The 17294-nt window shown below is 38.0% G+C and overlaps 1 protein-coding gene and 1 long non-coding RNA gene across 6 annotated transcripts in view; one reads left to right on the top strand and one right to left on the bottom strand.

The window, feature by feature from the left end:
- RB1CC1 (RB1 inducible coiled-coil 1) overlaps positions 1 to 17294 on the top strand; it is a 74456-nt gene that overhangs the window by 37947 nt on the left and 19215 nt on the right. For all 5 annotated transcript variants that reach the window (XM_058174894.1, XM_058174896.1, XM_058174895.1 and 2 more), the window contains 2 exons: positions 562 to 688; positions 6476 to 8391. In XM_058174894.1, the coding sequence (XP_058030877.1) occupies positions 562 to 688; positions 6476 to 8391 (2043 nt within the window). The remainder of the gene's footprint in view (positions 1 to 561; positions 689 to 6475; positions 8392 to 17294) is intronic.
- Positions 10130 to 17294, bottom strand: part of LOC131194174 (uncharacterized) — a 79318-nt gene continuing 72153 nt past the window's right edge. The window contains exon 4 of the long non-coding RNA XR_009154117.1: positions 10130 to 10320. This is a non-coding gene — a long non-coding RNA (uncharacterized LOC131194174). The remainder of the gene's footprint in view (positions 10321 to 17294) is intronic.

A 17294-nucleotide genomic window follows, 5' to 3' on the forward strand; every position in this document is an offset into this window, starting at 1 on the left:
GATTTGAGAGTTGGAACAAACTTTCAAAAGAGAAAAAATCCATGTCAGAAATTCTGGGCAATAAACAAGAGAGAAACATTTCTGTGTTCTTCTGTTACTTACATAGATTTATATCCTACAACTATTTACATTGGGTTAAATATTTCATCCAGTATTTTCAAGTGGACAGCCACAGTAAATTTAATTAAATACATAAATATATTAGAAGTATTTTTAAATTAAGATTTAAAGAATACTACTTTTGGACTAAGTTCAGATTCTTTCCTAATTAAACTTACCAAAAGTATTTTCAAATTATAAATAGTGAAATAGGATAGTTTGTTTGCTGAAGCTCTCCATCATTTTATCATACAATCTCTTACATGGCCTGGTTTAGCTAAGCTTGGAATTCAGGATTTAACAGTGGCATCAGAATGAATGGTAGGAGTCAAATAAGAAATGTTATCCTTAAATTATAATAAACAAGGCAGAAGCCTTGCAATTAATTGTTCTCCAATGTGATTATAATATAATTTATTATTTGATAAATGTAATCAATTTAAATTCTGTTGTTATTTTAAGGGTTCCCATACTTTGTGATTTTGAACCTCTCCACCAGCATGTACTTGCTTTACATAACCTTGTCAAAGCAGCACAGAGTTTGGATGAAATGTCCCAGACCATTACGGATTTGCTGAATGAACAAAAGGTAGAACTGACTTATATATATGCAATTTTGTGAAAGAGCAAAACCTCAGACCTTTGCAGTATTTAATTCTACAATAAAATCATTAAAGATTGGATTAAATCCAATGCATTGTTCAAAGGATATTGTGCTCAAAGGATACTCCACATCCCCTATTTTTAATTTCCTGCTCCCTTTATTGTTTTTATAAATAATTCAAAGTAGCAAATATACCTAATACTCATTCCTCCTATTATTTCCTCCAAAACAACTATGTGTGGTGAGTTGGGCTGAGAAAAAGCAACTGGCTCAAAATCACTCAGCCCACTTCCATGCCTATGACGGGATTAGAAGTCACAGTCACTGGCTTCTGAATTGTTGACTGTCCAGCAACTCCTGAAACAAGAAGATGTGGAAAATCAGGTTCAGGAGTCCATGTAAGCTCAGCACCATTTTTCATGGCTGGGGAATGTCCTTCTATAGATGTCCTATGTTCATTTCATAGAGCCATGGGGATACATATAACCCTTGACTTAAAACTGTTGATTGAACAATGGTGAAAAGTTATAGCTTCCTCAGAAAAAGTGATTTATGACCTGTCCTCGAAGTTGTGACCATCGCACCACCCTTGCAGTCACATGGTCACAATTCAGGCACTTGACAGCAGGCTCATATTTACCACTGGTTGCAGCTTCCTGCAGTCATGTGATTGCAGTTTGCAGCCTTTGCAGACAGTTTCTGACAAGCAACATCAAGTGGGGAAGCCAAAATCATTTAATAGTAATTTGTTTAATGACCACAGTAAAAATGAGCATAATATTGGGCTTGGTCACGTGGTGATTGCTTTACAATCACACTAATTTATGATGGGAATTCCGGTCCCAGTTGTGGTTGTAAATCAAAAACTATATGTATAAGAAAACGATAGCATCTAGACTTTTTCTTTACATCTGTTTTCCCTAGTATAAAAAGTCCTTTTGGGAATGTTGGTGTCTCCTGAACAGTGACAGTTGTATACTGGAAAAAATAATGTGGTGGAGAATTAACCAATGGAAGGATATAATATTATGACTGGCACTCACTTGCACATTATCACTCTGCATAATGAAAATTCAAATTTTGAAAGACTCTTTTAAAAACGGTACTTAATTAATATTTCTTCTATTCAGAATTCAGAAGAGAAAAAAGGTGTCCATAATGCTCTAGATTACTCAAGTAATACCTCGTGGTAAACCCTTAAATCTTTTTCTGGGATCGTGACTATTCTAACGGGTCTCCCATAATCATTCATGGGATTCTGAGTTCTATTTGTTCCAATAGAAGAAAAATTAAAGAGGTAGTACAAACTAAATTATTATTAAAATAATCCTGGCAAACTGCCATCCTTCATCTTAGGCCAAAAGCATAATGGAATAAAATAACTTTTTTATCCTACTTATGAAAAGCTAGCCTCAGTTCAACTGATTGTTGATTAAGATGTGAGTTACTGTTGCTGGGAGATCCTGGTTAGTGGGGCCCTAATTGGTATACCAATAGAGATGCGGGATACGGGAAATCCTCACCACAGTTTGTACATGGTATTTACAAATGAGCTATAAGTTTCCAACACCTTCAAATATTGTATCAATCCCTTATGGGGAATACAGCCACTTTAGAATAAGTATTGTGGCAGTTTTTTAGGCTACCATAAGGTGGGATATATATAGTCTTAATAGGGATTCAGATACATCCACAGTCATTTGTTTAATTGTAGCCAAGTGGTTGTTTTTAGAGAAAAGCACAATTCCATTTGTAATTTGTGGTACTTTAATTATTCAATTACAGCCTTCCAGATGCTGTAGACTGCACTTCCCATTATTGTTTGCATGCTAAACTTGCTGTATATTGGAATTTAATAAGATCTGGATGTCATATCGGCATCCCAGTTTAAAATGTTAGAAAAACAGTTTTGAGAACAATTTTATTACAATTATTTAAAGTGATGTGTTTGTATACTAGTAGATTCAAGTGTACCTACATTAACATAAAATGTAAAGTTTTTCAGGGTAATGAGATGTCTTGGAAAAGTTTGCCTCAGCAGTCTTAAACTCTTTCAGGGATTCTTGTACTCCTGTTTCTATTTTTTAAGAAGAAAACCCTTTCCTGGTTATTTCTGTAATTGTGAATTGGAAAGCATCAAACCATCCTCTAGTTTTTATTCAAAATCAGATTTTTAACTACAAATTTAGAGCCTAGGCTTTTATTAGAACTGGCATAGCTTTATTTAGTTAGATTTATTTATTTATTTGTTCAATTTCTGTAGCTATCCATGTCAATGACTGAGAAGCTTACAGTTCAAAATCTATGCTACAATTAAAACAATAAAAGCATTTTAAAATAATACCAAAAATATAAAAATGATCTGGATTTAGGAGATATAGTGAAAGAACCGGTGTCATGGTCAGATCATTTTCTTCTTCACCTAGACTTTCGGACTGCCGCTCACCACCGCAGGGAGACGGAGCCAATGCGTTGGTTCCGTCCCAGGCGCCTGATGGACCCGGAGAGGTTCCTGACGGAGCTTGGGCCGTTTCCTGAGGATCTTACCCACGGCACGACTGAAGAACTGGTTGCGGCCTGGGAACGGGCCGCGGCTGGGGCTTTGGACCGTGTCGTGCCTTTGCGGCCTCTGACCCGGTGCAGATCTCAATTGGCTCCCTGGTTTTCCGAGGAGCTGAGAGAGATGAAACGCCGGAGAAGACGCCTAGAGAGTACTTGGAGGTCTAGCCGTTCCGAGGCTGATCGGACACTAGTGAGGTCCTTTACTAGGACCTACCTAGTGGCAATGAGGGAGGCGAAGCGTTCCTACGTTTCCAGCCTCATTGCATCGGCAGATAACCGCCCGGCCGCCTTGTTTCGGGTGACCCGTTCCATCCTTCACCAAGAGGGACGGGATGACCCCTTACAGGGACGAGCTGAGGAGTTTAATGGTTATCTATACGATAAAATCGTTCAGCTTCGGGATAGTTTGGACCAAGATTGCGATGATCCAGCCGAGATGACAGAGACTCGTCTTGTTGAGGTTATTTGGGATGGGTTTGATTCTGTGGCTCTCGAGGACATGGACAGGTTGCTGGGGAGGTTACATGCAACTACATGTTTACTGGACCCGTGTCCTTCCTGGTTAGTGCTGGCTGCTCAGGAAGTGACACGAGGCTGGCTCCAGGGGATTATAAATGCTTCTTTGATGGAAGGGGTTTTCCCCGCCGCCTTGAAAGAGGCGGTGGTGAGACCCCTCCTCAAGAAGCCTTCCCTGGACCCAGCTATTTTGGGAAATTATTGTCCAGTCTCCAACCTTCGCTTTGTGGCGAAGGTTGTAGAGAGTGTGGTTGCATGGCAGCTCCCCCGGCACCTGGAGGAAGCTGTCTATCTAGACCCGTTCCAGTCCGGCTTCCGACCCGGTTATAGCACGGAGACGGCTTTGGTCGCGTTGGTGGATGACCTCTGGAGGGCCAGGGACAGGGGTTGTTCCTCTGCCTTGGTCCTATTAGATCTCTCAGCGGCTTTTGATACCATCGACCATGGTATCCTGCTGCGCCGGTTGGAGGGATTGAGAGTGGGGGGCACTGTTTATCGGTGGTTCTCCTCCTACCTCTCTGACCGGTCGCAGACGGTGTTGACAGGGGGGCAGAAGTCGTCCTCGAGGCGTCTCACTTGTGGGGTGCCTCAGGGGTCGATTCTCTCGCCTACCCTGTTCAACATCTACATGAAGCCGCTGGGTGAGGTCATCAGTGGTTTCGGGGTGAGTTATCATCTGTACGCTGATGATACTCAGCTGTACTTTTCCACCCCGGACCACCCCAACGAAGCAGTCGAAGTGCTGTCCCGGTGCCTGGAAGCTGTACGGGTCTGGATGGGGAGAAACAGACTCAAGCTCAATCCCTCCAAGACGGAGTGGCTGTGGATGCCGGCATCCCGGTACAGTCAGCTGCATCCGCCGCTGACTGTTGAAGCAGTTAGTGGCCCCAAAGGAGGTGGTTCGCAACTTGGGCGTCCTCCTGGATGGACGGCTGTCTTTTGATGAACATCTGGCGGCCGTCTCCAGGAGGGCCTTTTACCAAGTTCGCTTGGTCCGCCAGTTGCGTCCCTTCCTTGACCGGGATGCCTTATGCACGGTCACTCACGCTCTGGTTACGTCTAGGCTGGATTATTGCAATGCTCTCTACATGGGGCTGCCCTTGAGGTGCACCCGGAGGCTGCAGTTAGTCCAGAATGCGGCTGCGCGAGTAGTAACGGGAGCCGCTCGTGGCTCCCATGTGACATCGCTGCTCCGTAGTCTGCACTGGCTTCCTGTGGTTTTTCGGGTGCGCTTCAAGATTTTGGTTACCATCTTTAAAGCGCTCCATGGCTTAGGACCCGGGTACTTACGAGACCGCCTGCTGTTACCCTTTGCCTCCCACCGACCCGTACGCTCTCACAGAGGGTCTTCTCAGGGTGCTGTCCGCCAAACAGTGTCGGCTGGCGGCCCCCAGGAGTAGGGCCTTCTCTGTGGGGGCAGTGATGCTCTGGAACGAACTTCCCCCTGGCCTGCGTCAAGTGCCTGATCTTCGGACCTTCCGTCGTGAGCTCAAAACACATTTATTCATTCAAGCGGGACTGGCATAACTAGTGTTGGATTTTAATTGGGTTTTCTTACTATTTTAAAATTTTAAATCTAATTTTTAACTATCAGCCTTTATAATTTGCTTTGTTTTAATTGTTATCTTAATTGTATATATTTTGTTTTTTACCCTTGGCTGTACACCGCCCTGAGTCCTCCAGGAGAAGGGCGGTATAAAAATTTAATAAATAAATAAATAAAATAAATTTTAAAAAAAACAGTAAATAAATGCATACAGCAACTAAGATACTTCGCCAGTTAACATTAAAACCAGGAAATAGGGCCCTTGATACATTTAGCACTCCTTGGAAATATAGCCAGGTTTTTAGAGCCCTAAAAAAGACTAACAACTTTATTGTGTAAAACTTGAATTTGAAAATATATGAACAGGTGTGTTTATCTTTAGCTTTTCCATGTGTTATGTTTCACGCAACATTGATATATATATCCATAATTTCATTGTATGGTGTTGTAATGTGCATTCTGTGCCATATTAAAAGGAAATACTGTGTCTGAACTGATTTTGTTCCTTTTATGTTGCCAACTTATTATATAATCAGTCCAAATAATTAGCAATAGCAATAGCACTTAGATTTACATGCTGCTTCACAGTGCTTTTATATATCTTTCTAAGCAGTTTACAGAGTCAGGGTATTGTCCCCAACAATCTGGGTCCTCATCTCTTTTTTGTTTATTTGGGCTCTTCTATTAAACATGGTTGATACAGTAACATTTACAGTTGTTTATACTTATGCAAGTTTATATTCATGGTTAGATTTCACTGATAATTTATATGCTTTCTCTTAATAAAATTGTAATCTGATGCAATATAGCTATTATACCTTGCTTTAAAAAATCAGTATAATAAGTGCACTCTCTTTTATAATTTTCTATTAGTTTATCTCAACCTGTCTGACTATTCTGACTTATGATGTGTTGCCAAATAAAAATTTTCTGGCATACACTTAGGTTTCCTGTTTCTCACAAAAGCTGCTCCTGCATTCAGTAGCTGCTTTTAAACTGTTATGAGCTTTTAGGCATGACCATTAAAAGATACAAAAAACTTCATAAACCCTATGGCACATGTGGGAGTGTATTTGAGTTGGGGCCTGTATTGGGAATTGTTAGGAAAGAATATTATTTTAACTCTTTTTTTCTTTTTATTCTTATAGGCTTCCAACAGTCAAGCCTCACCACAATCTATCACTACACCAAGAATGGAAAATACAACAGGAATAACAATTGCTACCTCTCCTAAAACTCCATCACCTCTCAGTCTTCAGGGCCCTCTTTGCCCTTCTGTGTGTCCTCCAGCTCCTTTAGAAGAATTGTCTCCAGACAGTATTGATGCTCACACATTTGATTTTGAAACAATTGCCCACTCAAACATAGAGCAAGCTCTTAAACAAGAATCTTTAGATTTGGACTCACTGGCTGAAAGTCCAGAATCCGATTTTATGTCTGCAGTGAATGAGTTTATAATAGAAGAAAATCCATCATCTCCAAATGTGATAAGTGACCCTCAAAGTCCAGAAATGATGGTAGAATCTCTCTATTCCTCAGTTATCAATGCAATAGATAGTAGGAGGATGCAAGACACAAATATATGTGTAAAAGATGCAGTTTTAGAAAATCCTGCTCTAAATGTTTACATGGACAAATGCAGAGATGTTGCCCAAGAGTCTCAGTTAAATTTAATGAATATCAAAGAAGACCTTTACCACTTTAGAACATTTGTAAAAAAAGAACAGTGTAACTTTTCCTCTTCTTTAAAATGTACTTCAGTAGAAATAAGGAATATTATAGAGAAAGTCAAACTTTCTCTTGAAAAATCTTTAAAGGATAAGCATCAAAAAGAACTACAGTCTGTAAAAACTGAATATGAAAGTAAAATAAATATTTTAGTTGAAGATAGTGAAGAAAACAAAAAAAAGATTGCTAAATTACATTGTGACCTAAAAGAACTTGAAGAAGTTTTACATGACAAAGATAATGAATTTGAAATAGTAAAGAATGAAAAGGAAGCAGTTGTGTTCTTACAAAATGAAAAAGATCAGAAATTGATTGAAGTGGAATGCCAAATGAAGAAGCTATATCATGAAATTAAAGAACTGACAGAATCACGTGAAAGAGTATTAGACAATTTGAAAAAGCTTAATGTTGAAAATGAGGAAAAATTGGAACTTCTGAAAGCAGAATGTCAAACTATCGAGGAAGATCACCTAAAGGAATTGGAATCTAATCTACATGTCAGACATGTGCAAGAATTTGAAGAATTAATAGCCAAACACAATGATTGTTTAGAGAAGTTAAAAAAAGAACATCAATACCAACTTGAAAAACTGCAGGAATCTCATGCTGCTGATGTCTTTAAAAAAGAACAACAGATTGAGGAATTAAAGATTAAGGTTTCTGAATTATCTGACTGGAGATGTAAACTCGAAGTTGAACTTGCATTGAAAGAAGCAGAAGCAGATGAAATGAAAGTACTTATCGAAGCAAACAAAGCTCAGCAGCAAAGTAATCTCAGAACCCTTGTTGACAAAGAAACTGAAATGCTAAGAAAAGAGACTGATAAATTAAGGCATATAATTCAAGTTAGTAATGATGAATATCAGGTAGGTCTAGCAGATCTGAGGACTATAATAACAGTTGAGAAAGATCACTGCATTTCAGAATTAATTGACAGGCATGAAGGAGAAGCAAATTTGCTTAGAATAGAATTAGACAAAACAACCTCCTTGCATCAGAAAGCACTAGAAGTAGAAAAAAACCTGGAAGAACAAATTAAAGAATTGCAAGGTAAACTGGAATTAGAAATGAATGCTGTACAGAGACAAAAAGAAGAGCTTTTAGCTTTGCGTGAACAGCAAAAGAAATATGAAGACACTATTGAGAAACTCATAGAAGAAAAAGAACTATTAATAGCTACTCATCTACAAGACAGGAAAGAGATGGTACAGAAACTCAGTTGTGAAAAAGAAGATGCAGTACAAAATGCTCTTAAAGAATTTGAATTACAGAGGGATGCTGTTGAAAAAGACCTTTTGGGAAAAATCCAGCAACTTGAGATGCAAGTTAATCAGAGGTATTGTATGAATTAGGGTACCTTCTAATATTTTAAATGACAACAACAACGCTGAATATATTTTATATGAGTTGACAAAATTTCAGGAGAATCTCTTCAGTTAGTTTGCTTGTCTGTTCACTCAACCAGCCATCAGCCTATCTTTTATGCTAACATACAAATTTATTTATTTATTTATTTATTTAATCACATTTTTATACCGCCCTATCTCCCAAGGGACTCAATCAAATCAATTTTTATTCCAATTATTTTGTGGGTTATACTGAGGAAATGAGTTATTAGTTATTTTCTCTAAGTTCTAATACTGAATGACATGTTATTTCAAACCATCCCATATTGGGCCACATATTGCTTTGGATTTATACTACATTATCTTAGTGGATTGAAGACATTGGGATTTTTTTAGAAATGGTTGTACATTAAAATTTTCTTCCATATTAAAAAGTTGCCATCACAAGGTTAATTAAAAGCTTTCCTTTTGATGTGGAAAGTTTTTTCATAGAAGAGATATTTTGCAAACAAATAAATTATATGTAGATTTAACTACTCATATGTATTTGAAATATCTATACCTACAAATTACTCACAAAACATCTTGTACTCATGGTTGGCTAAAACTTTGAATTTCTAGTAACTCCTGGAAAATGTTAATCAAATTGTTATTTACTTTTATCCCCCACCTACCCAAAGCTGTTGTATTAGGAGTCATATGAGCTATGTTTCAATCCATGCTTATTCTTTTTTTTAAAAAATGTAACGGTCAGATTTATTTTGTGAGTCAAGATTATATAAATTAGCATAAGCTTTGGTAAAATTGTGCTGTCTGTTTGAAAATGAACAAAATTGTATAGTTGAACATAATTTAGTACTTGCTATTTTCTAAATAGTTATTTAATCTACATACTGGTAAAACTGTCATGTCTGTAACCTTTACATGGGCAGATGGTCATAGGTCAAACTTTTTCAGCCAAGGTACCTTAAATGGGTTTTCTTACAGAATGCATCCAAAATCCCATGGACTCCCATGGAATTGAAATTCAGCAAGTTTTATAAAACATTTTGTAGCATAAAATTATCATAAAACATTTTATGATATAATAAACAATGCCATAAAACAACATTTCCTGTGGTCAACTTCTGCTGTTTGTGCTATAAAATTCAACAAGGGCTACTTTTAAGGCAGATACAGTTAAATAACTCCTTGTATTTTTAAGGAGTTTTCAGTACATTACTGTCATTGTTGAAAGCAATGAGGAATGTAGTAAGGAAATGTCTATAAAATGATGACCCACCATGTCATAGGTTGTTGTTTTAAAGACAAGATATGAGTGCTTTACATGTACAAAAAAAAAAAAGCACTTTAAGGCACCGTAATGCATTCTGCTGCCCCACATGGTCACATGATCACGATCTCGGTGCTTGGCAACCTGTTCATGTTTACGGCTGCTTGTCCAATGCACAGTGATCATACGATTGCTATTTGTAATCTTCCCTGCCGCTTCCCCAGAAAGTCAATGGAAAGGCACCAGGGAAGTTTCCAAGCTGCTGTTGTCTGCTGAGAGGACTCCTTGTTTCTGGGACTGGCTGAAAGAATTCCTTTATACCCTCCCCTGGAAATCCTGAAGCTCTGTTCCTGCACCCTAATGAATAATTTTCCCCCAATGGAAAGGGGAAGGGAAATCATTTGCCAGGCTGTAGACATGGAGCTTCATTTTAGTTCATTCCTACAGCCTGATAATGAATTTCTCCCCCCAACTCAGGACTCTCCCGCACACACTTCCAAGGCACCTTATTCTCCTTACCTGGGCCTCCATCCACTTAACCACTCCTTCGCAACCAGGAGTGACGGGATTGCTGTTGTTGAGTGAAATAATCACATGATCTTGCTTAACGGTCGCTTTTGCTCGAGGACTGAGATTCTAGTCCCCACTGAAAATAAAAAAGATTATAATTTATGGAGTTTTAATTCACACAAGGTCTCCTATTAAACAGTAGATTATTTTATTTATGTTAAACAGAACACAAAGCACAAACCATTCTTGAAAACTTGTCTTAATTTTACAAGAAATTAAATGCTTGAAGAAAATACGATATGTGCCTTTGTTGTAGCAAAAAGTTTTAGTTTTTAAAATTATGATAAAATATAAACCTGAGAAGTGTGAAAGGTACTCAAAAAATGGATGTAGGTTGTATATGGCATCAAGATTGTTGTTATGCGCTACTCAGCTTGTGAACTCTTGCGCCTGCGAGGTGCCCCCGCCTCGCAGGAATGGCCCTCCTCGTTATCAAGGGCCGGCCTCCATGACGGGTCTTGGGACCCACAGAGGTGGCATGCGAAAAAGAAGAGCCTGTGGGGTTTTAGAGAGAATTTTAAGGGGTGGGAGGTATGGGGTAACCCGTCGGGTGAGGCCAGTTCCTGCACATGCTGTGTTCTACCAGGTTCGCCTGGTACGCCAGTTGCGCCTTTCTGGACGGGATGCCCTATGCACGGTCACTCACGCACTCGTGACGTCGCGCCTGGATTACTGCAATGCTCTCTACATGGGGCTCCCTTGAAGGGCATCCGGAGGCTGCAGTTAGTCAGAATGCGGCTGCGGGTGATAGATGGAGCCCCGTGGCTCCCGTATAACACCATCCTGCGCAGGCTGCACTGGCTACCTGTGGCTTTCGGGTGCGCTTCAAGGTGCTGGTGACCACCTTTAAAGCGCTCCATGGCATTGGGCGGGTTACTACGGGACCGCCTACTGCTACCGAATATCTCTCACCGACCGTGCGCTCTCACAGAGAGGGTCTCCTCAGGGTGCCGTCAGCGCGGCAATGTCGTCTGGCGACGCCCAGGGGAAGGGCCTTCTCTGTGGGGGCCCCCACCCTCTGGAATGGACTACCCCCCGGGCTCCGGCAGCTTTCGGACCTCCGGGCCTTCCGCCGCGGGCTTAAAACACATTTATTTAATTGTGCAGGGCTGAGCTAAATTTTAAATTTTAAATTACTGGTTTTTAAATTGGCTTTTATTCTATATTTTTAATTTTAAATTAATAGGCGTTTAGAATAAGTTTTTTAACTGTTTTTATATTTCTTACATTGTATTTATGTGTTTTAAATGCCTGTACACCGCCCTGAGTCCTTCGGGAGATAGGGCGGTATATAAATTTGATAAATAAATAAATAAATAAATAAAGATGAAACACTTGTAGGCATCTCCAATTTAATTTAGTTGAAACAGTTGAAATAATGGGATATGCTGAACATGAGTAATTACTTGTATAGGCTGCTATTGATTAAATGACACAAATGTAGTGAAAGTATTATAATTTATTTCTGTCTATATTCATATTTGATTGAATATCCAGATCTCTGAATATTTTGTTTTAATAAATACATGAATAAGCCTACAATACATTGATTTGTAATATTTAATGAATAAAAGTATTTTAGTCATTTTCAGAAATTTCATAAACTGAACTTGCATGAGGAACAATGCATATTTAAAGTAAAAATTTATTTTGATAAACAGAAGTAATAAATTGCTACCTCATAAAATCAGACAAAAGCATTAACAATTATTCCTTTCAAATCATTTTACCAAATAAAAAACAGTAATGTTATTTTTTGCATATTTTATTTCCAGAGGAAAATACCTGCACTTTCCAATTCTTTCCATGTGTGTCTTTCTCTTTTTTTATTTGATGAATTTCAGGTTTAAGAGCAAAAGGTTTTATTTAGATATTCTTTATTTTAGAAAAGAAAGCAAAAATAGTTTATTGTAGACTCAAAGTTACTTTTTCAAAAGTCAGCTGGACCATGTTTTGGATGAGAAGCAAAACAATTTCTTCTTCAAGGGAAAAAACATTTGCCTTTTGAAAAAACACCATTGAGCCAACCATGACCTGGATGACTGAGAATCTCAGTTCATTGTAGAACTTTGAATTTTCCCAGAGAGATGGCCTTCATTAAGGTTCTTTAATTATATGCAACTCTTGCCATTATCAAATATTGTAATGCCAAAATCACCCAGTTACAAATTGAAATTCCTTGTTTTTGTCTAAACAAAATGAATACCATTATTTATTAAAGTTTCCAGTTAACAATTTATTTTTAATATAATTCTTTCTGTGCAAAGTAGCATCACTAATAGATCCCATGCTTTTCATTCATTCGGTTACAATTTAAATTGTTCAGTTTTGATTGTGGCTGATGGGTTAGCAGCATCTAAGTTTATTTATTTATTTATTTTGTCAAATACATATTAGATAATATATATAAGTAGAAGCATGAACTGAATACATAAAATGAATACAATTAAAGGGAACATTAGGACAGCGACGGTAGGCACGCTGGTGCTCTTATGCACACCCCTTACAGACCTCTTAGCAATGGGGTAAGGTCAACAGTAGACAGTCTTAGGTTAAAGTTTTGGGGATTTGAGTCTGGTAGTGCATTCCAGGCATTAACAGCTCTGTTACTGAAGTCATAGTTTCTGCATTCGAATTTAAGTTTGTATCTATTGTGTGCTCGTGTATTGTTGTGGTTGAAGCTAAAGTAGTCATTGATAGGAAGGACATTGTAGTAGATGATTTTATGAGCTATGCTCAGGTCATACCGAAGGCGGCATAGTTCTAAATTTTCTAAACCCAGAATTTCAAGTCTGGTGACATAAGATATTTTGTTGTGAGCAGAGGAATGGAGGACTCTTCTTGTGAAATATTTCTGGACGCGCTCAATTGTATTAATGTACGATATGCAATGTGGGTTCCAGACAGATGAGCTGTATTCAAGAATTGGTCTAACAAATGTTTTGTATGCTCTGGTTAGTAGTGTAATCTTGCCGGAGAAGAAGCTACGGAAGATTAGGTTTACAACTCTTAATGCCTTTTTGGCGATGTTGTTACAATCGGCTTTGGCACTTAGATCATTTGATATGAGTACTCCAAGGTCCTTGACAGAGTGAGGGTCATCTACAAGGTCATGTCCACCTACCTTGTATTTTGTGTTCTGATTCTTTTTGCCAGTTGTAAGACAGAGCATTTGTTGGTTGAGATTTGGAGTTGCCAATTTTTTGACCATTCCGACACAAAGTCAAAGTCTTTTTGAAGGGTAGCAGCATTGCTGGTAGTGTTAAATAGTTTAACATCATCGGTGAAGAGAACACAGTTACTTATAATATGATCATAAAGGTCATTTTTGTATAGTATGAAGAGTGTTGGTACTAGAACGCTGCCTTGGGGGACACTGCTATTAACAGGTGCAGGATTTGATAGGGCGCTGCCTATTTTGACCACTTGTTGCCTGTTCGACAGGAACGCAGTTATCCAATTATGTAAGGGTCCAGAGATGCCATAGGATTTTAGTTTTAGAGGTAGTTTGTCATATACCACTGAAACAAAGGCTTTACAGAAGTCTATGTAAGTTGCATCTATTGCTTTGCCCTGTTCGAGATTTGTAGCCCATATGTTTTTGCAGTGTAGAAGTTGTAGATTACAGGATAATTTTTTTCTAAAACCAAATTGCTTGACAGTGGGTTGTTTGTTTTTAGGTGGAGGGTAATGGATTGGTTAATGATTGATTCCATGACTTTGCTGGTGATGCAGCAAAAAAAGATTGGTCTCCCTTTTTGAAGATAGGGATGACTGTGGTTAGTGACCATAGGCTGTGTAGGGAGCTGGTCCTAAAGAATTTTTCAAAGATTATGCTTAGGGGTTCTGCTTATAGCAGTGGAACGCATTTTTAAGAAGTATGCACATAGTCCATCAGGTCCAATAGATAGAGATGGTTTTAGTCTGCATAGTGCCTTTTCAATGTTATCTTCTTATCTATTTGTGTTAGATTGTTGAAGTTATTTGTGCTACAACTAGGGAATGTTGCCGTTGCTGTTTACAAAAACTGAGCCAAAGAATGTGTTGAAGAGGTTTGCCTTAACTGTTTCATCATTGCATTCTTTACCATTAGGTCCTTTTAGGGATGGGATGGATCTGTACAAAATTACAGAAGGCGCGGTTGGATCTCGTGCGCAGGAGGTTTTCTTGTTTGGTGTGGTAATTGGGGCTTTCAGTCTTTATTTGGTGGCATATATTTTTGTAACGGCTTTTAAAGTTAGCTACATAGCCAGTTTTGTTTTTTTGTCAGAGGGATTTTTTTTTTATTGGAGCTTTCTTATTAATATGGGTAATTTGTTTTTCCTGGTTTTGGTGGTAATTAGTGGTACATATAGTTTAATAACTATTGATTTCAAGCAAGAAAATGTTATAATGGTCTTCGGCAGTGTTACAGCCAGAGAATAGAATTTATAATAATAATAACAGAGTTAGAAGGGACCTTGGAGATCTTCTAGTCCAACCCTCTTCCCAGGCAGGAAACCATACACCATTTCAAACAAATGACTATCCAACATTTTCTTAAAAATTTCCAGTGTTGGAGCATTCACAATTTCTGCAGGCAAGTTGTTCCACTGGTTAATTGTTCTAACTGTCAGGAAATTTCTCCTTAGTTCTAAGTTGCTTCTCTCCTTGATTAGTTTCCACCCATTGCTTCTTGTTCTACACTCAGGTGCTTTGGAGAATAGTTTGACTCCCTCTTCTTTGTGTCAGCCTTTGAGATATTGGAACACTGCTATCATGTCTCCTCTAGTCCTTCTTTTCTTTGCCAATCAAGAGATGAGAAGTTGGAGTCTATGAGATCATAGTTGGCTTTCTTGAAGTTGTAGTTGGGTGTCCCATTATTTTGGTGATTTTTGTAAGGTATATTGAGTCAAAAGTCAATCATGCTGTAGTCACTGTTGGAAAAGGATTCTTTTATTTGTAGTCCATAAATTGAGTTTAAGTTGTTGCAGAACATGAGGTTGATGCAGTTGTTGAGTCTAGTGTTGTTAGTTACTAGTTGATCTAGACCTAGATTTGTAACAGTATTGTAAAGGGTTGTATGGATGGGTTCAGTTGTACATTCATTTATTTTCCAATTAATAAGAGGTAGGTTGAGGTCACCCAGAAAGATGAGAGGGTAAGGACAAGAGGCTACCCATGTTAATAGTGTGGTTAACTTGTTCGCATGTGCGATGTCATAGTCAGGGGCTCTGTAACATAGTAAGAAGTGAAGCCTGATGTTAAAGGACAGTTCGCAGACGATAGTTTCTGGAAGAGCGACTTTATGTGCAACTTGAATATTTTTTAGGCTTAGTGACTTTTTGTAAAAGATAGCTGCTCCACCTCCTCTGCGGGTTTCGCGATCCAACCGGAAAACATGATATTCTCTTACTGAGATGATGGAGTCAGGGAAGGATGAGTTTAGCCATGTTTCACAGACAAGTATAATATCATATGTACCAGTATTTAATAAGAGGAGAAATCCGGGCATTTTGTTTAGGATGCTTCTTGCATTTATTAGTTTGCATTTAAGTTCAGTAGTGATTGGTATTGAGGAAATTAGGGGCGTGCGTACTTAGTTTTGGATGATGGCCAGTTGAAAGTTCTGTACGATGGATGGTTGGATGTTTTGGGTGATGGAGGGTTGGATGTTGGGCAATCAATTGTAGGTTTGACTTTTTATTCAGTCAGCATGGTAGTCGATGTATAGGTTCGATTCGCCTTCATCTTGGCATCTTTTGAGTTCTGTGCAGAATTCATGGGAGAGGATCCGTTTTAGTAAGGATAGGTCAGGCCGTGATCAAAGTTTGCTGTCGGTGGGGTTGGTTCTGGCAATTGAATTTATAGTATAAATGAACTTTAATTTGCTGGTCTCATTTTTGCAAATAACTCTACAGAATCTTGGGGCCACTGAGCCATCTCTGTTCTTGTATTCTGGTCCATCTCTGGAGACTTCGATGATTTTGTCAGGGGAGATAGTTGGTATATTATAGCTTCTAATGATATTATGAACCTTAGTGATATCTCGTTCACTGGTGTCATCTAATCCAAATAAAACAGCTTTTTGACGTTTTTGTTCTCTCTCAATGGTATATTTGACGAGTATGGCTAAGTTATTTGGTTGGTTGGCAGATATTTGTGGTTTTGGTTATGGTTGAGGTAATGTTTGTTGAATTGGGATAAGTTTTTGATCTGCTGAGTTTTCATTTTTTTTGCTGTAATTTTTTTTTCAAGATATGTAAAACGTGATTCTAAACATGCTAGTATACGTGTTTCTAAGCTTGTTTCTATGGAGTCGATGATTGTTTGTTGTGTCTTTATAGTTGTTTCCATGGTATGGACCCTATCAGACATGGCAATTAAGTAGTCGAATTTTGGAAAACAAGATGGACATATATGGATAAATGTAGGATATGCTTGCAGGAAATTAGCTACCAGTTTGTTTATTTTCAGGTAGGTGTGGTATGGCAATTGTGGTGTGGTGTGGCAACATAATCGGCATTTCTTGAATTCATCATATTCATTAATAGATTCATTACATTTATAGCATATTCTGGAGTCATTTGGGTCATTGTTTATAGTGACAACTTTCATTTGAGGGTGTTTGGTGGATTTGTTGGAGTTTCTGTCTGGCATGGTCTACGTTCAGTCAATGTTTGACAAAATTCATTAGTCAATATCAATAATAAATCAATAGCAAGTAATTAATCAGTAAACAAATTAATGTCAATAATAAATCAATTAACATAGATCAGTAAATAATGTCAATCTAATCAATTAACGAATTGTTAATAATTAATGAACTAGACAATTGAATATTCAGCTAAACAGTATTAATTAATTAATTATCAGTAATATTAGAATTTTTATTATATTATAATTTTAAAACTTCTATTATTAATCCTTACTTAATGAAATATAATAGTATGACAAAAATAACTAACAATTAATGAAAAAGTTGGTAATAACTATCAATTAATTATACTAAACGCTGAATCATTAATCAGTGAATCAATTTAGTTAATATTATTGAAAGACAGTAATGAA

Source organism: Ahaetulla prasina, chromosome 3, assembly GCF_028640845.1.
Source record: "Ahaetulla prasina isolate Xishuangbanna chromosome 3, ASM2864084v1, whole genome shotgun sequence".
NCBI lineage: Eukaryota > Metazoa > Chordata > Lepidosauria > Squamata > Colubridae > Ahaetulla > Ahaetulla prasina.